We start from the raw sequence: 27,036 nt of genomic DNA on the forward strand, positions 1-27,036 counted from the left end.
GCCTCTATTTGTCTTGAAGTCGGTGCAAAAATAGCAATCAAGGACCACGAGTTAGTTAAAATGAGAACGAGAGAGACCATTCAGATGCAACACAAAGAAATGCAGTTATAAGAAAGGATGAATGTCCATATCCTCTTTGTTGAGGCCCCTGGGTGACAGAGTACTGACACTCCACCAGGCCCACCTATTGTAGCTGCAATAGGCTCCCTTATGGAGCATGAACAATCTGCTTTTAAGAAGTGAACTCTTTTGGATCTACACTCTGGATAATCTGTCCCCCAATGGCCTCAACAACGAGGATATGGACATTCATCCTTTCTTATAACTGCATTTCTGTGTTGCATCTGAATGGTCTCTCTCATTGTCATTTGAACTTCATATGTACTCGTGGTCCTTGATTGCTATTTTTGCACAGAGTTCAAGACAAATAGAGGCACCTCTCTTAGCGTTAAAGGTAGACAGGGACACGCACATCCAAAGCTAGGCCACACTGGGCCTGGGTGCTGGATCAAAAGGCTACTCACAGTGAAAAAAGAATGAAAAACTAGAACGACCGCAATGCGGACTTATGCCTCCGCCATTAGTTCATTCTGGAGTCGAAATCGCCATTTGAGGCAAATTGGAAGAGATTCCGTCAAGGCGCTCCTGTGATGTTGCGTTACAGAGCTTGGAAATTGGGTGTGTGAGAGGTCACAGTGACCTTGAACTTTGACCACCAAAATGTAATCAGTTCATCCTTGAGTCCAAGTCAATGTTTGGGACAAGTTTGATTAAATTCCGTCAAGGCATTCCTGAGATATCACGTTAACAAGCTTGAAAATGGCGTTCGAGAGCTCACCTTGACCTTTGACCTTTGACCACCAAAATCTAATCAGATCATCCTTGAGTCTAAGGCGATGTTTGAGGCAAATTTGATGAAATTCCGTCAAGGCATTCGTGAGATATTGCGTTAACAAGCTGGAAAATGGCGTTTGAGAGGTCACAGTGACCTTGACCTTTGACCAGCAAAATCTAATCAGTTCATCCTTGAGTCCAAGTCGATGTTTGAGACAAGTTTGATTAAATTCCGTCAAGGCATTCCTGAGATATCACGTTAACAAGCTTGAAAATGGCGTTTGAGAGGTCACATTGACCTTGACCTTTGACTTTTGACCACCAAAATCTAATCAGTTCATCCTTGAGTCCAAGTCGATGTTTGAGACAAGTTTGATTAAATTCCGTGAAGGCATTCCTGAGATATCGCGTTAACAAGCTTGAAAATGGCGTTCGAGAGGTCACAGTGACCTTGACCTTTGACCTTTGACCACCAAAATCTAATCAGATCATCCTTGAGTCCAAGTCGATGTTTGAGACAAGTTTGATTAAATTCCGTCTAGGCATTCCTGAGATATCACGTTAACAAGCTTGAAAATGGCGTTCGAGAGCTCACCTTGACCTTTGACCTTTGACCACCAAAATCTAATCAGATCATCCTTGAGTCTAAGGCGATGTTTGAGGCAAATTTGATGAAATTCCGTCAAGGCATTCGTGAGATATTGCGTTAACAAGCTGGAAAATGGCGTTTGAGAGGTCACAGTGACCTTGACCTTTGACCAGCAAAATCTAATCAGTTCATCCTTGAGTCCAAGTCGATGTTTGAGACAAGTTTGATTAAATTCCGTCAAGGCATTCCTGAGATATCACGTTAACAAGCTTGAAAATGGCGTTTGAGAGGTCACATTGACCTTGACCTTTGACTTTTGACCACCAAAATCTAATCAGTTCATCCTTGAGTCCAAGTCGATGTTTGAGACAAGTTTGATTAAATTCCGTGAAGGCATTCCTGAGATATCGCGTTAACAAGCTTGAAAATGGCGTTCGAGAGGTCACAGTGACCTTGACCTTTGACCTTTGACCACCAAAATCTAATCAGATCATCCTTGAGTCTAAGTCGATGTTTGAGGCAAATTTGATGAAATTCCGTCCAGGCGTTCCTCAGATATCGCGTTAACAAGCTTGAAAATGGCGTTCGAGAGGTCACAGTGACCTTGACCTTTGACCTTTGACCACCAAAATCTAATTAGATCATCCTTGAGCCTAAGTGAATGTTTAAGGCAAATTTGATGAAATTCCGTCCAGGCGTTCCTCAGATATCGCGTTAACAAACATGGAACATCGTACGGACGGATGGACAGCCGGACGGACGGACGGACAACCCGGATCCATAATGCCTCCGGCCTGGCTATCGCCGGGGGAGGCATAAAAATAACTTTTTAATTCTAAACTTTTCATGTCACATGACAGCTGACCCACTTGACTGCGTCATGTGACTGCGTCATGTGGGTATAGATGGCGTCACACACACACACTGTACACAAGCTAAAAAGATCAACTCTAGACTGAGGCAACTGAACTATGAGCATCAATTGCCCCAGAAAAGACCAATATGACCTAAAGATCTTTAACAACAACAAGTCAAAGTATGTGATCAATGGCTCTCTAGAGCTTAGGGGCGCTTGTACCTTGGACTCTTTGTGCGTGGCCATCCTGAGGAAGGTCATGAAGACGGCTCAGTGGACGGAGCGCTTCATGTCGGCCACTGCCGGGGAGGAGGGCAGGGCAACGGGGTCCAGGCCGCGGGGCGCGTGCCGCAGGTTCGAGTCCAGGCACTTCTGCAGAGACTCATCAAACACCACCTAGTAGAAGAGACAGTCCAAAACAGACCTTCAGTAATGTCCAACCCATCTCCCACAGTTTCCCGGTCAATCAATCAAGAGTCTTGAACTAGAACTAGTGTAGCACTGCACTCTATACAGATGTCATGAAACCAGTGCATTACAGTGGCAATACATTATCTGCTGTGGCAAACTAAACAAGTCACATCTCCAGGTCTAAATGAAAAGACCTTCATCAAACCTGCCAACATACATCAAGCTGGCTCAAATCAATGAATAAGGGAAAGTAGAGGGCACTCAGTAGAGCAGATCTCCACCAACCTTTCTACAAAGTGAATCCCTTTGGAAGTTAGATGCCTTGTTGTGCTGCATGAGCAGTGTTTCCCCTAGAAACATCTGCAGGCCTGGAGGGATTTCAAAACGTACCCCGACCGCAACGGTGGGGGCCCTCGCTGGTGACGCTAAACTTTTAGCTAACCTGTTCGCATCTACGTTGGCAATGGCATCCCAAGTATCATCATACTATTATGGGATGCGATGCGAACAGTTGTATTATGGGATGTGCGTTTCCCAGGTAACGACACACGTTGACACGTTTTGGGACAGCGCTGCACGCTGGCACAATGCTCCTAAAAGCAAAATGCTTATTGTTTTGAATGCTTTGGCATCTTCTATTACTGTCAACACCAGTATTGTTGTATTGTAATAATATGCCATAAAGGTTTATTTAAATTTTGGGGAGAGCAGGGAAAAAAATCAGGGGGAAAAGAATATACCGGTATATATATATATATATATATATATATATATATATATATATATATATATATATATATATATATATATATATATATATATATAGTAAGGCCTGTAGAATGGTAGGGGAAACACAAAGTGAACCTTGGTCTCAGAAAAGTCACCTAAATCTCCTGCATGCTAGGGACCACTGCACATCAGACTATCTCAGGATATCTAAAAAAAAAGTTCAGAACAGATTTACATGAAGCTTTGTAGAGAAGTAGGACATGGGCCAACAGAACTGATCAACTTTCCACGCCCACTGGCAAAAAGGGATGACAATAACAGGAATGGCTTTTGTAAATGATTTGTTTCATGATGTATGGGTCATTGTGCTGTAATAGCTAAACTGATGATAATACAGCCAGGTGATGCACTCTCATTGCATTGACATGTTTCTAGCTGCTGGGGTTCATCACAGCTAAATGAATGGAAAGGAGAAGCCGTCTCTGTGCTCCTCTGGACCATAAAGATGCCATGTGACAGTCGCTCACCTGACAGCACAACTTGTCGTGGGGTAGTGCCAGCCTGGTGCCAGCAGGAAACTGTTCCAGAAACTCCTCCAGCTGAGCAGGCCAGCCGTTCTCTGGCACCGGCCTTTAAGGCACAAAACAGCGCTCCTCCTTCCTGTCCGGGTGCCAACATGGAAAAGAACGCTGTAAGCGACACTTGGACGACAAGGGGTGTATTCCAATAAAGTGATCTTTGTGAGAGGTATATCTAATCTGCATAGCCACACCCCTCTGTGGAAAACAAACAGAAGAAAGAAAGTAAAGCAGAACAGCTGGTTAGAAATGGGTGGAGAAGTGGGCTGTCATCATGCTTCAAACAAATAAAACAAGGCTAGAATGGAGGCTGGTGCTCACCTGTATGTTGTCCTACTAGCAACGACTACGCAGATAACAGAACATCCCCCACTGATCTTAGATCAACATAATGCAGCATCAATCCCTTTGGCCTGTAGAATGGCTGTTCCAACATGAGAGGACAGACTAGTAAAATTAGACATTTTTCTCTCCCATGTAATAATTATACATGTCAGGCTGTCAGGCTGTCAGCCAGGTTTGATTAATCACATTTGTTAGTGCAGCCTGTTGGTACACACCTGTTACTGCAGCCTGTTGGTACACAGCTGTTACATCCCTGAAGCTCTTTAATAGCTAAAAGCTTCATTTTCTCAATGTCAGTCACATGCAGCAGACCGCTACAGTCCAAGTGAAAAGCTCCGCCCACCAACTGTGCCGATAAAAACATATACATTTAATAAATACACAATCAACATTTCAACGTAGTAGAAAAATTGAACATTCTGGTGAAATTGTATGAAGTTTGTGTAAAATATGCCTGTCTAAAAAGTCCAGAAAGTGCAAAATGACAGAATGTGCAAAAAATCTGTACAGACAAAAAGTACATTACAGAACAAGAGCAAATGTCAAGAGCAAACTTGAAAGGAAATTAGTTTCCATCTGGACAGAAAACGTCTAGTTACCAGGTGTGTTTTGTTTGTTTTCACACTCTAATGGCTGCCTCTGGGTGCACATATGACATACCCTTCTCTTGTACCCTAATCTGATTCACTTTCACCTCATTTACTCTCCTTGGACACGGTTTTGAACCTGCATGATGATCACCATCACAGTGTAGGCTTCCTCGTCTTCCTCTAAACAGGTGTCTCTCTCACACTCCTCTCCCACATCTCCTGACCCCTCTACACACAGCAGCAACATGACCATACTCTTGACAGCAATAACATTTCTTACCCTATAACAACAATAATCAACATAGTCTCTCAAACACACAGACAAACTCTCCTCCCTTTCCCCCTCACGATATCGTGTCAATCTCTTTGCATCAAGCACACCCTCCACACTGACAAACAACTCAGCCTCTACTGACAGAGGCGCACCACTCACCACACCCTTCTTCCTGGCCTCAGATACAAGTGCAAAACATGTTACACGTTCACCTCTACTACTTCTACACCACTTTATTCCCTCTACAGCTTTGTCTCTCTGCTCTTTTGACACACACTCGATTATAACTAGTCCACTTCTTGCTATCCTAACTGACCTTACCTGCCCAATTACCTTCTCCACAAACTTCTCTACCTTATGTTGATCACTAAAGAGACCATCCACTTGCGATACCGCCCTCATCCCTACTATAAACTCCTGCTTCTTCCTCACTGATCGACTGTACTCATTATCTGAACTTACTATCGACTTGCTTTCTTTTCTTTCCGTTTAAACCTCCACTATCTCATCCGAATCCATTCCTCTCCTTCCGCCATCTTTCTTCATTCACTCCTTCATCATGTAATATGGTCGTTCCGACTTTTTCTTTTTTTGGTCGTTCCGACTACCCGTAGCCAGCTGACAGCGTGCTGACGTAAGACGTTTGGTTCTGTACGGGGCGGGTTCATTCCAGTTTGACACGCTGGAGGGAGCAGTCGCTACACAGAAGCTTACTTCACAGACGGTGAATTTGCGGACGTTTTTTTTGAATTTCGACGACGACTCTTTCCACCATCTATCTCCATTTCCTCGGCTCCGTCACAACCCCTCACAACCCCTTTCTCATCGAGCACAACTGCTTTCCAACGTTTACCATGGAGCAAGTGCAGGTGAGTCAGCTAGCATCTTTTTTTTTGAGGGGGGCGTTAAACCGCTCGGTGCTTTAAACACGGCTAACATTTATAATCTTAAAGATCTAACGCCATAAAATGCAATTCTGAGAGCGCATTAAACGGTTGGATGGAAACCAAACTAATGTTTATTTTCAAAATGCTGCACGCATTAGCCTATTTAACGTATTTTAACTAGCTAATGGACATAAAACAAAGTTGTGGTTTTTTCAAACTTATGGCCGGGAGATGTCACAATTTCACACGTTGTTTATTGTTTCTTTCTGTTGTCATGTTTAATTGTAACGTTAAAGATATAACGTTTAATGTTTACCCTAGTTAAACACGGGGGTCCGTCCAACCTATCTGACGTTAGGTTGCCTACATAGGCTACTACATACATACATACATACATGACTCATGTCTCTTTCTCGCCGAGAAGAGCCTGGTGACGCGAGGTTACTCATGTCTAGCGCCAGGGAAAGTGAACGTCACTTCCTGCTTCAGCACTGTACCAGAGATTTTCACCCGCTATTTAGTTTCCCATAGATATTTCGTAAAATGCTTATGAGAATAGTTTTACTTGTTGAAACCAAACTGTTCAGATATATTTAGAAACAGGAGAGACCACGTAATATTTCACTCGGACCAAAACGCAGATTTAAAGAAAACATGTTTTAGATTTGGGAGGGGGGGGGGGGGGGGGGGCTGAGTGAAATGTTCTATGGTCTCTCCCGATTCTAAATATAGCTGAACCGTGTGGTTTGACCAAGTAAAACTATTTTTATAAGCATTTTTTTACAAAATGTCTATGGGGATGAAAATCTCTGGTACAGTGCTGAAGCAGGAAGTGATGTTCACTTTGTCTCTCTATTGTAAGTGATGGCAGGGCAGAGGTTAGCTCAATTCTTTACTGTCACAGTACAGCATGAGCATAATGTAGCCTAATATACACCAGTAGTTCTCAACATGGGGTCCAGGGACCACCAGGGGTCCTCGAGGGAGTTCCAGGGGGTCCCCAGCAAATTGATGAATTCACCATTATTTGATAGTTAACACAACGTAGAATGACTATAGGCTATTTTGTTCTCTCTGCCTAAACACATCGTTTTCTGCTAATCTAAAAATAGACTCAGATTTGGGTCAGAGAGACAACATCATAAGAAATGAGGGCTGGTTGATATGAAAAAGGTTGAGAATCACTGACAGACAACTGCACTCCTCTGTATCCACCTATAATATGACCTACACCTCTCTGTATCAGCCTATAATATGACCTACACCTCTCTTGTGTCAATGCAGGCTATGTGTTTATTGTAAGATTACATTTTTGAGTGATTTTAATTTATGTTTGTGCTGTTTTTTCTCATCAGAGACGGACCAGGAGAACACACAATAGAGTGTCATTTTATCAGCAAATGTGTCCTTGTGGGTGGACAAAGGTGACCAGTGCCAGAGGCCTGGCTATCCATCAAGCAAGGATGAAGTGCCAGGTAGAGAACATACACACACTACACACACACACACACTATACACACACACACACACACACACACACACACACACACACACACACACACGCATGCACAAAGGCAGTCAAAGGTGTGTGTGTGTGTGTGTGTGTGCGTGTGTCCTGGCCAAACCAGAACGTCTGGTCACCCTGTATCGAGAACAGCTGCCACATCCTTACAGTATTTTTCCTTTGCTTTGTTTTAAATGGTTCTTCCTAACAGCTTAGGGCCACAGAAGAAAGGAGAGCTGTGCATGGAGAGGTGACCAACCGCCCAACCGACCCGCTCCCACCTGTGGCAGTGGCAGAGGAGGAGACCGCTCATGTGTTCATGGTGCAGGAGGAGGAAGACCCGCTCCCTCTGGTGGCAGAGGAGGAGACCGCTGATGAATACATGAAAGACATTGATGCCTATCTGCACCTCCTTGAGGTAATTCATGCTTCCATTTGGCATTACTACTGATTGATTTGACCTTAGGTTAAAAACACATGACATAAAAAGACATGCGTCTCAGTAAAACATCAAGGATAGACTGAGTCTTGTTTCCATTGTGGTCCTTGGTCTCAGACTCAGACAAAACAATACAACAGTACAGTACATTCCAAAGTCCTACCTCAAACCTGTTCAGCCATAGCCTGATAAACCAGCCTGATAAACCAGCCGGTCACGTGAACTCACATTTAATTTTGTTCTTGGAACGAAGAATGTTAGTTCAGCCATCCATTTAGCACATTTACTGACTGACTGTTTTTTTTATTTCTACTGGAAGCCTGTTTCATGCTGCTGCTGCTGCTGCCATATATACAGTATATATATATAGAAAGGTATTCTGGCCAGAACAGGACTTAAATCGACCTGGCACAATATCTGTGGCCCTGCCCCTATTAGAATAGCCACTAGGGGTGGGGGGGGGGGAATCGATACACCATAGTATCGCGATATTTTGCCTGACGATATTGTATCGATATTTGGACGCCAAGTATCGATATTAAAAAAAAAAAAAAAAAAATGTTGCAGGCCATGCCGCCGGGTATCTGCCTGAAGCGCCCGATGTTGTCGTGCCTGCAGTGGCGTATTGAGTCCAGAGAAGCTTAATAATGTAGCCTACATTTTGGGCAAAACGAAAAGAAAACAAAAAAACACTGCATGTTTTACTTCCGGTGAGGTCAAGGAAAAGGTAGGAAAAGGAGTTAGACAATATATCGAAATATTCAATATATCGCAATATTCAATATATCGCAATATTGCAATACTATCGTATCGTGACTCAAGTATCGTTTTAGTATCGTATCGTGGGCATCTGGGGATTCCCACCCCTAATAGCCACGAGAGTCCGTAAAATCATTGCTAAAATACTTTGGCCCATACACACACACACACAAAACAACAACAAACAAAATTACCTTGCAGGATTTTGTAAGTAAAGGCCTAAACATGGTCGTCCGTCAGAGCCTCGCCCCGCCCTCCCCGTATGACGGCGGGTGGAGCGCCGTCCTACGGGGAGGGGGCGCCGTCGGCTGACGGGGGCTGCTCGAAAATGTGACTTCACGGCGACGATACGTGCGTGACGTCAGCTGCATGAGAGTTGTGATTGGCCGTTGCCTTGGCTCATCGTCGTAAAGTCGCCTTTCAAAGCATGTGTGGCTTAGCCTTCCCAAATGTTGAGGGTCGTTTTTTAGAATTTAATACATAGAATTGGGAACGTTACATTCAATTTCATTCAGACTGCCTGGCACACAATCTCCGCCATTTTCACACGGAGCTTCCACAGGAGGAGGGAGGGTGGGAGGAGGGAGGGCGTAGTGGCGTAGTGGCGTCCAAGCATGTAGGGCTCGCTGGCGCCGCCAGACGGCGAGACGGCTCCAATTCGAGGCGGACGGACGACCATGTTTAGGCCTTAAGCCTCAATTTCAACTGCCTAACTCTATGTTCTACTGCCAGCCACTTGAATTTCTTCAATTTAGGAGGACCAACATGTCATGGGACTATAATCTAATACCACCCTGATTAGCTTATTCATACATAATAAGCTACAGTTCAAAGTCTAGCCTAATTGAATATCCCTTCAAGTGGCCCTGCATGGTTAGTGTATATATATATATATATATATATATATATATATATATATATATATATATATATATATATATATATATATATATATATATAAGGAAAAGGACAGCACTCCAAGTTAATAGACTTATTGCTACACACAGTGGACATTTCGTTACATGTAATTGTAATCACGAGAGGCCTTTTAGGAGGGCCATTCAAGCTGCAAGTGGAGACTGCAGTGCCACCAAGTACTGGTACTGCATGGTGTCCACTAAGATACCATCACCTCGGAATGAGATGTTTGGAGCGGGGGAGTCTGGTGCAGCGCACAGGTCGTAGACCTGGTGAGACGAGGGAGGAGCCCGGCCGGGTGGCAACCCACAGAGCCCGGTCCCTCTATGTACCAGAGTCCCCCCCCCCCCCGGTCCCGGCAGAGTAGTTCCGGAGCAGGGGATTGAGTGGCCCTGACCACGTGACCAGACCCTTCCTGGAGGGCTGACCGTGGGTAGCTACTGGGACGTAAGTTGGGGCTTGGCCAGCCCCGGCTGGGTCACCTGGGCGAGGGTGTATGATGTTGCGAGACCCGAAACATCCTATGACCCCAGGGTACATCACTGAGGATACGTCCCAGTTGCATCCATGCAATGTTTTTCTTTATTTGCCATTACACGCTGAAGAAGGGCCGCTGACCGAAACGTCCATTAGATATATAATCTAATGCCACCCTTATTAGTTTATTTATAATCTAATACTGTACCACACTGATTATCTTATTTTGAGCTGCTATGCTCTTAATTTGGCATTGAAGTGTGTGTTTTATATTACTATTTGTTCTGTCTCCATACAGGTGCAGCAGGCTGTGCGCCCCACGTACCTGGAGGGTTATGAAATCACTGAAGACATGCGAGCTCGTCTAGTTGGCTGGATGATGCAGGTTCACTCTGACTTTGGACTGCTTCAGGAGACATTGTACCTCATGATTGCGATCCTGGATCGTTTCCTACAGGTAGGCTACAAACTGTTTTCAACGTTTTCTTGTTTTACCTTTCTGTGTGAACTAGCTAACACTTGTCTTAATGTACTGCAGGTCCATCCAGTGCCTCCTAGTGAGCTGCGCCTTGTTGGTGTGACCGCCATCCTGCTGGCCTCAAAGTATGAGGAGAACTACAGCCCGGCAGTTGCAGACTTTGCCTCCATGGCAGCCGATACAGAGGCCCAGATTCTGAAGATGGAGCAGGCGATGTTGAAGTGCCTCAATTTTGAGCTTGGACGTCCTCTGCCACCACACTTCCTCAGGAGGGCTTTAAAGGCTGCAAATGTGAGTGTGTCTACTAAATAGTTCGCCAACACCTTGGGGATGAATTCTACATGCATTTATGGCTGTTGGCAGAAGGCTTTTTTTAGAAGTTGTAGAGTAGTAGTAGTCGTTTGAATTTTGTCTCCTGTCTTCATGCGGTTTATGTCATCAGAGCTCTCAAAATGACTGTCTTTTTGTCTTTCCAGACGGATGTAATGACACACACGATGGCCAACTACCTGATGGAGTTAACCCTGCCAGACTACAACGTGGTGCATTACCGGCCGTCTGAGCTGGCTGCTGCTTCCCTGTGCCTCTCCCAGCTGCTGGTACATGGGCTGGAATGGGTGAGTTGACTGAAGTCTGTATGGCTACAAATGTATTCAACTACTGACTAAAGCAAGTCAACATGAGATCATAAGGCACATTACATGACTTAAATAATCAACCAACACATGAGTGAGTTGTTCTCTTCTCTCTTTGTGTTGCAGTCTCCCACGCAGCAGGACTACTCATCTTATGATGAGGACCACCTCAGGCCAATCATGGACTGCCTTGCCAGAAATGTGGTGGCTGTGAGTCTGGGGCAGCCAGAGTTAATGGTAAGTTGTTTGCTAACAGTGCAGTCTCAATAAGATGAAATGAGTTTTTAGCATCATGACCTAATGCCTTATCTTTCCCTCCAGGCTATCCAGAAGAAATACTCAAGCACCAACATGATGAAAGTCAGCCTCCTTCCTCAGATCAGGATTCGTTTTTCACTCTTTTTTTAAACTTTATTTTTGATTTCCCCCCATTTTCTCCCCAATTATACTTGGCCAATGTATCCCCATGCTGCCCTATTGGCTGCCCTGGTTGCTGCTCCACCCTCTGCCGATCTGCGGAGAGCCGAGACTAGCACCATGCTTCCTCCGACACATGTGCAGTAGCCAGCCGCTTCTTTTCACCTGACGGAGAGCTTCACCGGTAGGACGTCGCAAGGTGCGACCAGAGGAGGCGCTAGTGCAGCGACCAGGACACATACCCCCAATCCGGCTTCCCGTCCTCAGGCACAGCCAATCGTGCCTGTATGGACGCCCAACCAAGCTGGGGCTATCCTGTCTCTGTGAAGAGTGAAGAAGATGAAGAGAAGCCTCAGTCCTCACAGCTTCATCAAAGCCAAACTGAGGAGAACAGAGAGGCAGAACCTCTAACCACCAGCTCATCTAAACAGATGAAAACAGAAGCGGGTGGAGTATCGAACCAGCCAGGAACTTCGATCCAGCTAGTAGATTACAACCAGCAAGTGATGACAAGACTTTATACTCCTCTGAACAAGAGACTGAAGACAGTGATGAAGAATGGATGGAAACTAGTGAACCTCACCCAGGTTTAGACTGACAGAGAAACAATGAAGTTCTTGGGAAGAGACACTTGTGTTGCTCAGTTTTTTGGCCACACAGGAGAGAAACAATTTGATTGCTCATTCTGTGGTAAATTATTTGGTCAAAAATGACACTTGACAAATTAACATGATAGTCCACACAGGTGAGAGAAAACATATTTGCTCAGTCTGTGGTAAATGTGTGGGTGAAAAACGAGTCTTAAGTCACACATGATAGTCCACACAGGTGAGACACAGTTCAATTGCTCAGTCTGTGGTAAATGTGTTGGTGAAAAAGGAGCCAACAGACACATGATAATCCACACAGGAGAGTAAACATTAAATTGCTATCTGTGGTGGATCTAATTGACATTTGTATATTTATGAGATGAATACACTACATATAAAGTAATGCTATTTAGCCTACTGGTTGACTTTAAAAAGCCATACAAATTGAGGCCTCCAGCTGTTTCAAACACAGACAGACAGACTGAGATGCTGTGATTTCTCCATATACAGAGAGACATGCACCAAGTATCGCTGCTGTATCTCATTGGTTCATTTTTGGCACTTAATTATTGTAGTTTTAAACATTTCTCCTTTGTTCTCAGGTGTGACAAGGCCCAAAGTTATCACTGTAAGCAAATTATTTAAACAGGATGTGTATTGGAATGATTCAATCTGGACTAAGCTTTTTGATCAATATAAGCGCTTAATCAGCATTCTATTGATATTCTCTGATTGGTTGGCCCTCACTTGCTTTGGGCAGGATGCAGCATTGGCACATTTTAATGTATAAAGCCATCTTAGACAAGTTACCCCGCTACATCTGCTCCAAGTTTAAGGAGGTACGTAACTCCTACAGCCTCAGATCCAGCACTTCGCTTGGTTTTGAGGTGCCATGAGTGTGGGGGAAAAGGAGTCGACTTAAGGAGTCGACTTAAACTGGATCATCATATTTCTTTGGCTAGTTTCTAACAAAAGATCACAGAGGTCCTCGCCATTACCTGCTCCTGTCAAAATTAGTAATTTAGAATGCCATATCTTCTGTAATGTTCTTCTGTGTTTGTATTTTTCCCCCAATTTAATTGCTTTCCATATTGTAAGTACGGTATTGTAAATATTGTCTTTATCATGCCCTGACGTGTGATTTTTGCTGCCTTCTTGGCCAGGTCAGCATTGTAAAAGGGATGTATATCTCAGTTGCTTTTTGTCTGTTAAATATAAATGTTAAATAATTAAATACAATTTTTACTACTGTCCGAACTGTCTCAACTGTTAATTTTGATTCACTATATAGACGGCTTAGCGCAGACGTGCCCAAATTATTTCCATTCTTTCTATGAAGGGTCAAAATATGAATCTGGATGGATGGCCGTGGGCCAAAAATAAATGTTGATATGTGAAATTCCAATGAATGATATTATTTTACAGAAAATTTACATTCTGAATCTAAAATACGTCTTCTAGTTTCATATGGTTGTGCTAAATCAAAATGTAAGACCTATAAAGGAATTGCTTATGAAGCCCATTTTCACAATGCGCTTCACAGAGTGGCAAAGGACACAACATGTAGTGAAAACATTATTATATGGATGGATGATAAGATAGGAGGCCAAAGTTTGCACACAGCTTTGTGTGTCAGGCTATGACCTGACCTAAGCTGCAGAGACATTCAATGTCAACTGTCTGTTAGTCAGGAGACAGCAGAGACAGATAAGACAGGCCAGGGCACACAATCAAGACACACACACACACATTTTTTTGCCATCCATGTAATACACTGAACATTACAGATTGATGACAGTAGAGCTGTGTACTCTGAGGATGGAATTTAATTTAATAACTAATGCAAAATGATAACCTATTGGTTTTCTTCTGTGGATGTTTATATGGGCTCAAGTGAAGTTATCACAGCTGAAGGAGTGGTTTTGTGTGTGTGTGTGTGTGTGTGTGTGTGTGTGTGTGTGTGTGTGTGCGTGCATGCGTGCGTGCGTGCGTGCGTGCGTGTGTGCGTGCGTGCGTGTGTGTGTGTGTGTGTGTGTGTGTGTGTGGTGTGTTGGGTTGGGTTGACAGAGAGCTCAGTTTGGCACATACACTGAAGAGAGCAGAGAGGTCAGATGCTGCTGTGCATGTGTTTATCTCAGGCCAGGGAAGTTTCTCACTAACCTTGTTTCATCACATTCTTCTGCTGTCAGTGGAAAATATTATAGAAAATAAAATATGGATTTTAGTGAATGGGTTTTGGTCTAATGAGTCATGAAAAGAGTGTATGAGAGTCACTGTAAGAGTGTTTGCATTTGTGCAAACTATGAATCAGAGATCTCTGCCTCCCCAAATTCAAAACAATGTGCACAGATTTTGAAAACCTTCCATGATATGAAAAACTCCAATATCTTGTTGGAGAGAAAAAGGAATGTGACTCTACTGCAGCTAAACATGTCTCAGTGTCACTGTGTCGGACAACACACACTGATACTGTCATATTTATAGAAACTGATTGATTCATTTACTTTATTATGAACATTTGATCTAATATTACTTTATTTGGTTATTTTATTGATTTATATTTGTTGACATATCTATTGTATATCTAAGATCGATTGATCTTTATGTAGCAATACCTTTGTATTGTATGCCAATAAAGCACCCTTGGATTGAATTGAGTGTAAAATTGGCTTTAAGTCTATATGACCTGCTCCAATGAAGGAAAACAGACTATTTATATATATATATATATATATATATACCGGTATATATATATAGGACCTGGTACAGTGGCACCACGGACTTGTGTCCTCTAGTAAGAGAGTGGCGTCAGCGGAGGACCAAAATGCAAGAATCATTAGCCAATGAACAGCCAGGAATGGGTCTCGCGCTACTTTTGCATGTTAAAATAAAGCCGATAATGTACAATTTGATTCATTTCAAGGGATGAAAAACCCTTTCAAAGTACAACACTGTCTATTTTGATGCAACTCGACAGTGCTGCTTTTTTACTGAAGAGTTCCACTTTCTACTTCCTGGAAAAAAACTGGTCCATTGGAGTGACGTGAATGGAGATGTCGGAACTCTTCTATTATGCACGGACTGTTTTGGTTGTTACACTTCCTGTTTCCTGTTTAGTTCCGTAACATACAACACAGTCCGTGGTGCAGACAACTAGCGTTATAACTATTCCATCAACTGGCAATTTGTTTGAAAAGTAAAGCTTCTGTATTGGCTTAAAATATGTGAGATTGTGAATCCGCGATGTTTCTACAAGAACTTCTTCAAAAACTTTGTTCGGTACGTGCATCTTTTGTTTTGTTGTTTGCCGTTTTATTTTCTTATTCGTTGTGTCTGAATTGTCAAGTTAACGAGCTATTTCCGCTGTTTCCTGTCTAGGGCGGGCTCTAGGCCGGAAACAGGCAGGGTGACATCATCTCTTTCTCGCCGAGAAGAGCCTGGTGACGGGAGGTTACTATGGAGTGGTCTCTCCCTCCAGTCTCCACGCAGCGAGGCGAGTTGGCTCGGGGCAGCGGGCAGCGATGGACGACGCGTATCCCCACGCCTTGCTCGTCGAGCTCGGTGAAAACAAGATCCCCAAACTGAAAAACAAGTTGGTGAACTATTTCCAAAGTAAGAAATCAAACGGCTCATCATCAGGCGACTGTCGAGTTGAGTATGAGGAACGCAGCGGGGCGGCGGTGCTGCGCTTCAAAACAGAGGAGGGTGAGTCAGGCCACACAGCTAGATGACAACTTTTAACATTAGGCTCTTTGAGAATGATTTTGCCGAAAATGGTTGACTTGTGTGTCTGTCTTTCAAACAGACCGAGAACGAGTTTTGGGGAAAGAAGGGCATGCGATCAATTTGGATCAAGGGGTGTTGAAGATGACTCTCCGCTTACCTAACAGTGAGAAATCACCAAAGCAGGTAACGCTGAGTGGGTACAACACAAAATGTCCATACAGTGAATCAGTAATACACAGCACATGTGATCAGAGGTTTCCCATCATCATTATGTCAATTTGAGCACAGTTAATGTTAGGCTGCTGTCCCCAGTTTGATAAAATTTTCTCTGTGTGTGTGTGTGTGTGTGTGTGTGTGGGGGGGGGGGGGGGGGGGGGGGGGGTTGGGGGTTGTGTAGTTTGATATAATTTGCTACAGAACTGGACTTAACCTATTAGGTTAAAATACATGAGATAAAGAAAGACAATGAATAAGTCGCCCTGTAATTAGGGATGCATGATGATTTTTTATGCAGATATCCGATATGCCGATATTTTTCCACCGAACTTCAGAGATCAATTCTCCCCTGTAGTGGAATTGACACATAATTATCACTTAAAAAAACCTCCAAACCACAAATATGTTGTTGACCGTCTTTCATGTTCGACACAAGAGATGTGGCCGTGCACCCTCGCACCGCAGACATGGCGTTGAGCATTTACCTACAATATACTTGATCAACCCCCCAGGGGGGAAACTGAGGGCCACAATAGGACAGGCAATACAAATGCTATACACAATGACATATCTCAAGCAGTACAGAATACGACGCAGGTGAACGGATTCAACATCGAACCAGGCTATTTCTCTCCGACAGGCATCGAACCATTGAGTTATAATATGAATGGAGGGAGTGTCCCTATCTCCTCCCTGTATGTTTTTTTGAAGCCAAAATCCGGCCAGATCACTGAACCAGATTCTGCGCAGTAGCGCCCTTGATTGAGAACCTCTGAGAGCTCCACACCCCTCTGAACTTTCTTATGTAGAGCTGCTGTTTCTAGAATGCGCACAGTGCGCTGTGTATTTATATACAGTCTAGCTCTGTAAATATAACACTTTAAGTTGTAATATTTTTTGTCTCGCCAAAAGTAACCAGGAAGATTCCCACTATGAGATCAGTTTATCAAAATGACGCCTGTACGAAAATCTGATTTTGGTTGTCGGAGATTTCAGGCCTCCGGGCTGCAGTCAGGCCTCACTCACCCTCAGCCCAACTTAACGTTAGCCCAGTGAGTGCGTGAGCCAGGCTGCCTGGTCTATTGCCTGTTATATCGTTACTAAGAGAGGAGCTTGTGAAGAACGAACATCCCCACAGTCAAAGCATTTCCCCCAGATATGCATATAAAAACGTTTGTTGCTTTAATAGCCTACAAAAAATAAAACGTCAGTTTGTATGTGATGCTAATCCGTTAGCGATGAGCTAACGGTGCTTGTGTACTACTAGGCCTCATCCATCCTACCCGGGACGGGAGTTAACGTTATAAAACACATTTCCTGTCAGTTGGACAACCTGGTCAGTTCTGAAAATATGTGTATTATTGTGTTATTCCAGCTATCGTTATCGGTTGTAAAGTTATAGTAATATTAAGCCGATAAATAATGAAAAACAGCGGCTAACGCCATTGCTAGCCTGCCCTGCATGTTAAAACCATTGTATACATATAACGTAGCTGGAGTAACTCGTAAAACACATTTTCTGAACTTACTTCAGTCGCCAACCAACGTTAATTCCTCGCGCACCTTTCTCAAAACAAAGTTATTTTTATTGCACTCCATTGATATGTCTGGTAGCCAGCACAGCCAACCCATGAGCCACCCTGACCTCCAGGCCTGCACTACCCAGGCTAAGAGCCCATCTCCCGGCCCCACACACCCAGCAGGGCCACCCGACCTCCAGGCAGCGTTACATAATGATAGAATAGAATAGAATAGAATAGAACTTTATTTGCCATTTCAACACATGGTTGATTGGAAATTGTCTTGGTGCAGAAGTGCTCACATAGAATCACATAGAATCACAGGAGACATAGAGGCCATTTACACCTGGCGTTAACATGCGTTTTCTGCCATCAGATTGCAATCAGATTGCAGACATGGTTGTCCTCTATCTCAATCCACATAAAGTTGTTGTATCCAGATTGAGAGGACACATTGCATTTACACTTGTGTTCAATGTGTATGTGACATCTATGGACCAAGCGTCTGCCAATAAAGGTTTGATTGATTGATTGATTGATTGATTGTACACAATGCATCCCTGACCACCTCTGGAGGTGGTTTGGCCGATCAGATTGCAATCCTTCTTCAATGCATTTTGGGGGTGTTTACACCTGTACTTTCAAGTGATAAAACACAATCTGATTGCAATCTGATAACATAAAATGCATGTTAACGCCAGGTGTAAATGGCCTCATAGATGCAGAGAGTTCCATACATAAAAAAACAAGGAAGTAATAAAAAGGATAATAACGACATTTTAACACATTGAGTGCCAGCCATTTTTTCATCCTGTAGGTAAGTTGTGCCAGGTTTTTTTTTGAGGATTCTGGCTCATTTTACAAGAGCCAAGGATTATTTTCTGTTAAGAATTCATGAACACCAATCATCTAAAAATAACTAATAGAATGTGTGCTTTCTCTGTCTAAAAGAGTTAGTTTGTAGAGTTAGTAGTTATGTAGATATTAGCCGTTGAGTACAGCATGGTTTCAGCGTCTGGAAATTTATTCAGAGATAAATGGCTTTTTGTGAAATTCGATAGAACAGTCACTTTAACCATTCATTTTTGGCATCAGTAAGACCGTCAGACATTCTAAACAATAGTTTTGAACAGTAATTTCCTCCATAACAACAGGAAACACCCCTCTCATTCAAACTCCTCCCTCCGTGTGTCTTCTCCTCCTTCCTCCTGGCTCTACAGCGGGCGTGTCAGAAGCGCGTTGCTGCTGCCTGCCTGCCTGCCTGCGTGCCTGCCTGCCTGCTTGCCTGCGTGCGGACGCTCCTTGTGCGAGTCAAGATGGGCCGGGGAATGCGTGGGCGATGGGCAGATGTTGATTCTGGCCTTTCTGAGGTGTTTCAAAGTGTGTTTCACCTATAATCTATTTTGCAAATCGCTCTCCGCTCTCTGTGTGCTGCTGCCTGCGCGGCCGCTCTCGGGCAAGACAAGTCTGGAATGGATTACTGTAAAATCGCCTCGCCATTTCCTTGAATGGCTTGCTCCCGCGGCAGTTTTTTCTTTGATTTCGCTCGTCTGGGGGAGCACTGTCAACACTTAGTGGGTCGGTAAAATAGATTATACACATTCTCTTGCTCCAATAGTGATCTCGAAGATGTAAAAGTTGTTGATTGATGTCCCACCGTCAAAAAAAAAAAATGTTTATGTAAGACGAGATATCTCGGCTCTGGCACTCAAGCGTTGGATTATGTAAGACGAGATATCTCGGCTATGGCACTTAACGTGTTAAAAAGCAATTCATGGAACCTGTTAAAAAAGCAGAGTGCCGCAGTGCCACAAAAAGCTAAAATAATGCTCGATAAAGTGCTAAACTATTTTTTAAAGTGCTTTTTTAGTGATAAAGTGCAAAAAAACCTAGCTGGTGTTGACCCTTCTAGCACAAAGTGCCTGTGCTCTTGGGCTAGAGTTGAGGTGTCGGACAGCCTCAGGATATGTACTGTTTTTGAAGCGAGATGTCCTACACCTTATGCTCTGGAGCCTCCTACCAGAGGGGAGGGGCTTAAAGAGGGAGTAAGCGGGGTGCGAGGGGTCTCGCATCACCTTCTCCCCCTTGCGCTTGATGCGTGTGGCGTATAGGGAGGCCACAGAAGGAAGGTCGCAGCCGATGATCTTTGATGCCGTGCGTACTATTCTCTCTAGCCGAGCCTTGTCGTGCTCGCTTGTGTTGCCGTGCCACACAGACACTGAGAAAGTGAGGACACTCTCAACAGTGGCTCTATAAAAGCTGAGCTTCCCCTCCTTGGACACTCCAAACTTCCTGAGCTGTCACAGTGAGTGGAGCCTCTGGTGGGCCTTGTTAATAATGAGGTCGGTGTTGGCCTCCCATTTTAAGTTTTCACAAATGGTTGTGCCAAGAAATTTAAAACTGTTCACTCGCTCCACCTGCTGGCCATTGATGAGCAGAGGAGGGTGAACTGCTTCACCGCGCCGGAAATCTACAATCACTTCTTTTGTTTTGGAAGTGTTTAGGAGCAGGTCGTTTTCTTTACACCAGTCGACAAGCCTGTGTACTTCAGCTCTGTAGGCTGATTCATCGTCGTTCTTGATTAGACCCACTACTGTTGTGTCGTCAGCATATTTAAAGAAATGGACAGAGTCGGAGAGGGAGACACAGTCGTTTGTGTAAACAAGATAGAGGAAAGCAGAGAGAACACAGCCCTGGGGGGCTCCGGTGTTCAGGGTCAGAGACTTAGAGAGCAGGTTGCCAATTTTAACCACCTGTTCTCGGTCTGAGAGAAAGTCCAAGATCAGGTGGCACAGAGAGTCATCAATACCCAGCAGTTTAAGTTTTTCAAATAATTTAAAAGGCACAATCGTATTAAACGCGGAACTAAAATCAATAAAAAGAATTCTGGCGTAAGTGGCAGAGGCCTCTAGATGTAGCAGGATGGTGTGGAGGCACATGGACACAGCATCCTCTACAGACCTGTTGGGCTGGTAGGCAAACTGATATTTGTCTAGTTTTACAATGCTAGACAGGTGGTCGCATACAAGCCGTTCAAAAACCTTCATTATCACAGGGGTCAGCGCAATGGGCCTGTAATCATTTAGGCAAGAAGGGTTGGGTTTTTTGGGCACAGGAATGACAGTGGCAGATTTATACAATGCCGGGATTTTAAGTGTGCACAAAAAACAGTTAAAGAGATCAGTAAGAACGGGGGCAAGTTGGTCGGCACAGTTTTTCAAAGTAAAGGTAAGAACATTGTCTGGCCCTGCAGCTTTCCTGACATGTTGCTTACATAGTAGGGCTCTAACCTGGTGCTCCTCAACTATGAAAGGAGGGGTTACAGGCCCCGCCCACACTGTCAGCTATTCTGGGGCGTTCACCTGACTGGACATCAAAGCGGCAGTAAAATGCATTTAATTTGTCAGGGAGTAGGGGATCCTCATCCTGGACTTTGGGTTTTTTCTTAGACCCAGTGAGGTCGTTTTGATGTGAAATATAATGCTAAAAAGAGTGTCACTATGATCTGCAGAACAAGAGGTGATAAGGATCTCTCCTTTCCTTCTTTTTATCTGTCTGGGCAGGTGCTGGCAGTTTGTTGTCAAACTAAATATTTGGGTCATATTATAACTGATCAAATGAGTGATGATGATGACATGTACAGACAGAGGCGTGTACTGTATGCTCGAGCTAACATGCTGAGGAAGAAGTTTTATTTTTGCTCAGATGATGTAAAGGTAAACCTGTTTAGAGCCTACTGTACTCCTCTGTATACTGCCCCCCCTGTGGGTCAAGTTTAAGCAGACTAGCATTCAAAAGCTCCAGGTTGCTTATAATGACTGCCTGAGGATCCTTCTTAGGAAGCCAAGGTGTAGCAGCGCCAGTGAAATGTTTTGTGGGCAGGAGTGAGCACCTTTCATGCCCTGTTGAGAAACCTGATGTATAGGTTTATCTGTGGTCTGAATATGTCTCAGAATATGCTCATTATGTTGCTGTCTCAACCCAATCTCAGTGACACGAGATACATGTCTTCCATCTGGAAACACTGGTACAGTGCCTTACTGTAGAATTGTTAAGTGCTCTTATTGTGTTGTCAAGGATCACCCCAAGGTTCTTAGCTGTTTGGGAGGGAAGCACAGTACAGTGGTATTGTCAATGGAGATGGAGAGGTCTGTGAGAGGGCAGTCTTTCCCTGGGAGGAAGAGTAGCTCTGTCTTACCAAGGTTGAGCTTGAGGTGGTGGGCAGACATCCAGTCATCGATGTCTTTGAGGCAAAAGCCATGAGATGAGATCACATGGCCAAGAGATCTGATATAGGAATCTGTCTTAATTTATTCATTGAAATCATCCTCTGCTATTTAAAAACTCAGAAATCTTCAACCTTTAGATTGTAATATTTGTATACCTTCAAACCTATGATTATCTCAATACATTTTAAGCAACATACCATTCAATTTTGAACAATTTCCTAAAGAGTTTGAGACCCCAATTTGTAATTAAATTGTATATGACTGATTTAATTTAACCCCTGCTGTATCTACAGAGCTGCTTGGTGGGAGGACAGACATCTGGCGTAGGAGGGGAGGAGCATTGTCAAAATGAATTCTTCAGAAGAGGTGAGAAAAATATCACTGTTGTATCACTGATATCGCAACACACACACACACACACACACACACACACACACACACACACACACAGTCCCCATGCGCTAATTCTTTCTTTGTGTCTTTATAGAAACAGAGAGACACCAACAAGAGACCCAAACGCATTCACACTGGAGAGAAGCCCTACCACTGTGACCAATGTGGAAGCAGTTTCAGTCGGTTAGGTAGCCTAAAAAGACATAAACACATTCACACTGGAGATAAGCCCTACCACTGTGACCAATGTGGAAGCAGTTTCAGTCTGTTAGGTAGCCTAAAAAAACACAAACGCATTCACACTGGAGATAAGCCCTACAAATGTGACCAATGTGGGAGCAGTTTCAGTGTGTTAGGTAACCTAAAAACACACAAACGCATTCACACTGGAGATAAGCCCTACCACTGTGACCAATGTGGAAACAGTTTCAGTCGGTTAGATGGCCTAAAAACACACAACCGCATTCACACTGGAGATAAGCCCTACCACTGTGACCAATGTGGAAGCAGTTTCAGTCAGTTAGGTCACCTACAAACACACAAACGCATTCACACTGGAGATAAGCCCTACCACTGTGACCAATGTGGGAGCAGTTTCAGTCACTCAAGTGCCCTAACAACACACAAACGCATTCACACTCTAGATAAGCCCTACCACTGTGACCAATGTGGAAGCAGTTTCAGTCGGTTATATGGCCTAAAAACACACAAACGCATTCACACTGGAGATAAGCCCTACCACTGTGACCAATGTGGGAGCCGTTTCAGTCAGTTAGGTGACCTAAAAACACACAAACGCATTCACACTGGAGAGAAGCCCTACCACTGTGACCAATGTGGGAGCAGTTTCAGGCACTCAAGTGCCCTAACAACACACAAACGCATTCACACTGAAACAGGCTACTGGTGTGACTGCTGTAAGAAAATGTTCACTCAGTCATCTAGTCTGAAGAAACACTGCTGCATCTAACCTGAAGAGCGCCCTCCACTGTCTGCAGACAGAACAAACTTCTCTCTGTCCAACCACACATGTAATCAATGAATCAAAGTTCAGTGACAGTCTGATTATGAATAATTATGTTTGTTTCTGACATTGCATTGCTAGAATGTAAACAACAATGTAAGAATGTCATTACAAAGTAAATGGAGAGCTTGTGAAACTGTCTGATTTGTGATTATTTACTACAGCAGAATAACATGCAGCTAATATCACCATTCTTTTTTCTGACCCACCATACAGAGCATCATATTTTGTATTGACATATATTGAAGATATATTGTCCCTAAGGTTTACTAACATGAGATCTGTGGGGTTGGCGACTGTTGGATTTCTCTATTTTTTTCTGATGTGGCTTAAGACTGTTTCATGATGGAGATATGTTACGATGAGTGTGATGTTTGTGTGTCAGTGCGTTTTTGTTGCAACAGTGATATTTTTCTCACCTCTTCTGTTGGTTATTTTGCAAAATAATCCAGATGTTAATAAACCTCAGATGAGTTTGATTGTCTACTCAACTCTTATTTCTTCAAGTGTTTTTTTTATATATATTTTAATTAATGATCAAAATGTGTTGTATGGTTATGTAAGTAAAACACAAACATCACTGTTAATCACTGTCAAAATGTAAATGGTAAATGGCCTGCATTTATATAGCGCTTTACAATCAGTAGGTACATTCACCCATTCATACACCAATGGTGGCAAGCTGCCATGCAGGGTACTGGCACACACACCATCAAGAGCAATTTGCGGTTCATTATCTTGCCCAAGGACTCTTCGACATGCAGACTTGGGAGGACCTGGGAATCGAACCACCGACCTCTTTCATCCAGAGCTACAGCCGCCCCATGTATTGTCTAGTGTAGACATACAAATTAAATACTGCACAACACTGGAAAATTGGAACAAAGGTTTTATGGCGCAGACAAAATAACAATGTATTTGACACAAAACCAAGGCAAGTTTATTTATATAGCACATTTCATACAACAGGTGTAGACTATGACCAGTTACTCCTAACAGAGTTAGTATAGTATATCTAGTGTCTGCACAAATGGAGCGTCTTTTTCTTTCTTTCTGATTTTTCTCCCCAATTGTAATTGGCCAATTCCCCCTGCTGCCCCACCCCCTCTGCCGATCTGGGGAGAGCCGTAGACTAGCACCATGCTTCCTCCGATACATGGGCAGTTGCTAGCCGCTTCTTTTCACCCGACAGCATAGAGCTTCACCGGCTGGATGTAGCACGTGGGGTGATCACGCTATTCCCACCGGTTCCCTTCCGCCCGACCGAACAGAGGAGGCGCTGGTGCAGCGACCAGGACACATACCCTCATTCTGCCTGTATGGACGCCAGACCAAGCCGGGGGTAACAAGGGGGCATGAACCTGCGACCCTCATGTTGGTAGGCAGGGAATCTACCTGGACGCCCCAAATGGAGCGTTTTTTGACTCATTTTAAACCAGGTTCATGTTTGGTCATCTTCTAAGCAACATTGAAAAAAAGTGACTTGAAATGCCAACATCAAGAGTGCACTTTGGGGTTATATCAAGGCCTTTAGAAATAACCAGGTCAAGAGTTTGACCTTGATCATTTTGTAGGCCCGGCAGTGTGCTATGAACTCAAACAGAGGTTGATAACATTAGTAATAGAGTCCAGCGCGCTTCAGCCAGGTTTGGAATAAAAAGGGTCCTGGTGCTCAACAGTGGAGGACAATATGCATAAAATAATATTTTACCTGGGCACTTCACACAGACTACCCGAAGTAAAGACACCGGAGCACTCTTTTCCGTCTGCACGTTTTAATAGAAGGGGCTGACTGACGTTTCGACAGACAAGTCTGTCTTCCTCAGAGTCAAGCAGAACACTGAAAAATGGGAGGTTTATATACCCTCCTCCACAGTGATGTCATTAGCAGCCATTTTGAATAATAATAATAGGAAAAACAATGACACAAATTTAGAACATGTAAATACTGTAAATAGTGATGGGTATATGTTGATTTGTGGTTTTTTCCCCCTTCGATAGGTAGCCTATCGTCCTTGGGAAAACAGTGATATATGTATTATATATATATACATTTTTTCCCCCCACATTCATATCCCCATTTGTAAATTGTTTGATGTCATATTTGTGTCATTGTTTTTCCTATTATTATTATTCAAAATGGCTGCTAATGACATCACTGTGGAGGAGGGTATATAAACCTCCCATTTTTCAGTGTTCTGCTTGACTCTGAGGAAGACAGACTTGTCTGTCGAAACGTCAGTCAGCCCCTTCTATTAAAACGTGCAGACGGAAAAGAGTGCTCCGGTGTCTTTACTTCGGGTAGTCTGTGTGAAGTGCCCAGGTAAAATATTATTTTATAGAGGTTGATAACATGTCAGTAAACTGGTTAGCAAATGGTCAATGGTCTTATCAATATGTATGTTAAAATCAGCAGATCACTTATTTTTCTTATGGTGTGGAAGTGTGGGGCAACACATATCCAAGCAACATAAAGCCATTGTTTATATTACAGAAAAGGGCAGTAAGAATCATTCATAATGTAGACTTTAGAGAACATACCAACAGACTGTTTATTAAATCTGGATTAATCAAACTTAAAGATTTAATTGAATTACAGACACTGTTAGTTTTGTACAAAGCAAAACGCAGTATTTTGCCAGTAAATTTGCAAAAATTGTTTGTTTTTTGTTCAATGGACGAGGACAATAGAAGGAAATATCATTTTAAGCATCAGTATGCACGGACCACCTTAAAACAGATGTGTGTTTCAGTTACAGGTATCAAACTGTGGAATTCATTACCTAATGATGTAAAGGCTAGTTTAAGTGTTTTTCAGTTCAAAAAATTGTATAAACAAAGAGTATTTAGGCAATATGAAATTGTTGCCTAAATGTCATAGATATTTCTAATATTTGTAAATTTTGTTTCAAACTCGCGGCTCATAACTTTATTTGTATTTCTTCCCATATGAGTTATAAATGTGCTGTCTTATTGAAATGTTGTAATTGGAATCGGCAGACCATTTAATTTGTTTATTTAAGTTTTGAATAGGGGGCAGGTAATATAAGTTTTTCTTCTTCCTGCTCCTTTCCGGCCATGGAATGTGTATATATTGAATTGCATGTATGTATTATCATGTATGTAACATCATGATCGGAACAAATAAATAAATAAATAAATAAATAAATAAATCACCAACTTAACTCAAACCCAGTGCCGAGAAAAGACACGCCCATTTTCCGACCAATGGAGAAACCCGTGCCGAGGGAACTTTGCCTCCACACCTGTCCGACCAACACCGACACACCTGTGTCTCCTCACAGACCCAATGGAGCCGTCACTGGACCAGCACTGACTGAAGCACCTGGCCACCTCTGCTTTGAAAGACGCATGGAGAGGGTTCAAATCAGGAGATCAAGTCAGGAGAGGGTTCAAATCAGGAGATCAAGTCAGGAGAGGGTTCAAATCTGACGCTTGCAGTGAGACCTTTGATCTCATCTTCAAAAACAAGAATCAGCACCAGTTTGTTATGGATTCAGCAATGGAGATGATTTGAATGACAAAACAATTTTACAATAAATGTTTTTATTGCATTGCAGATAGATTGATGTTTTATTGATCCCACAGAGGAGAATG

General features: G+C 43.3%; 1 protein-coding gene across 1 annotated transcript; it reads left to right on the forward strand.

Annotated features, from left to right (window-relative positions):
• The first annotated feature begins 10,864 nt into the window (after positions 1-10,864).
• Positions 10,865-11,753, forward strand: LOC310772484 (G2/mitotic-specific cyclin-B2-like). Its single transcript, XM_083632304.1, has 4 exons — positions 10,865-10,959; positions 11,145-11,285; positions 11,430-11,540; positions 11,625-11,753. The coding sequence occupies exons 1-4, from the start codon at positions 10,870-10,872 to the stop codon at positions 11,709-11,711; spliced, it is 429 nt and encodes a 142-aa protein (XP_083488430.1). The 5' UTR covers positions 10,865-10,869; the 3' UTR covers positions 11,712-11,753.
• Positions 11,754-27,036: the final 15,283 nt, after the last annotated feature.

This window comes from Poromitra crassiceps, assembly GCF_964638095.1.
Source record: "Poromitra crassiceps genome assembly, chromosome: 2".
Lineage (NCBI taxonomy): Eukaryota > Metazoa > Chordata > Actinopteri > Beryciformes > Melamphaidae > Poromitra > Poromitra crassiceps.

Coding starts and splice junctions, on each gene's coding strand:
- LOC310772484 (XM_083632304.1), top strand. CDS start 10,870: ATGGAGCAGGCGATGTTGAAGTGCCTCAATTTTGAGCTTGGACGTCCT. Junction 10,960..11,144: donor GGGCTTTAAAGGCTGCAAAT/GTGAGTGTGTCT, acceptor TTGTCTTTCCAG/ACGGATGTAATGACACACAC. Junction 11,541..11,624: donor TGGGGCAGCCAGAGTTAATG/GTAAGTTGTTTG, acceptor CTTTCCCTCCAG/GCTATCCAGAAGAAATACTC.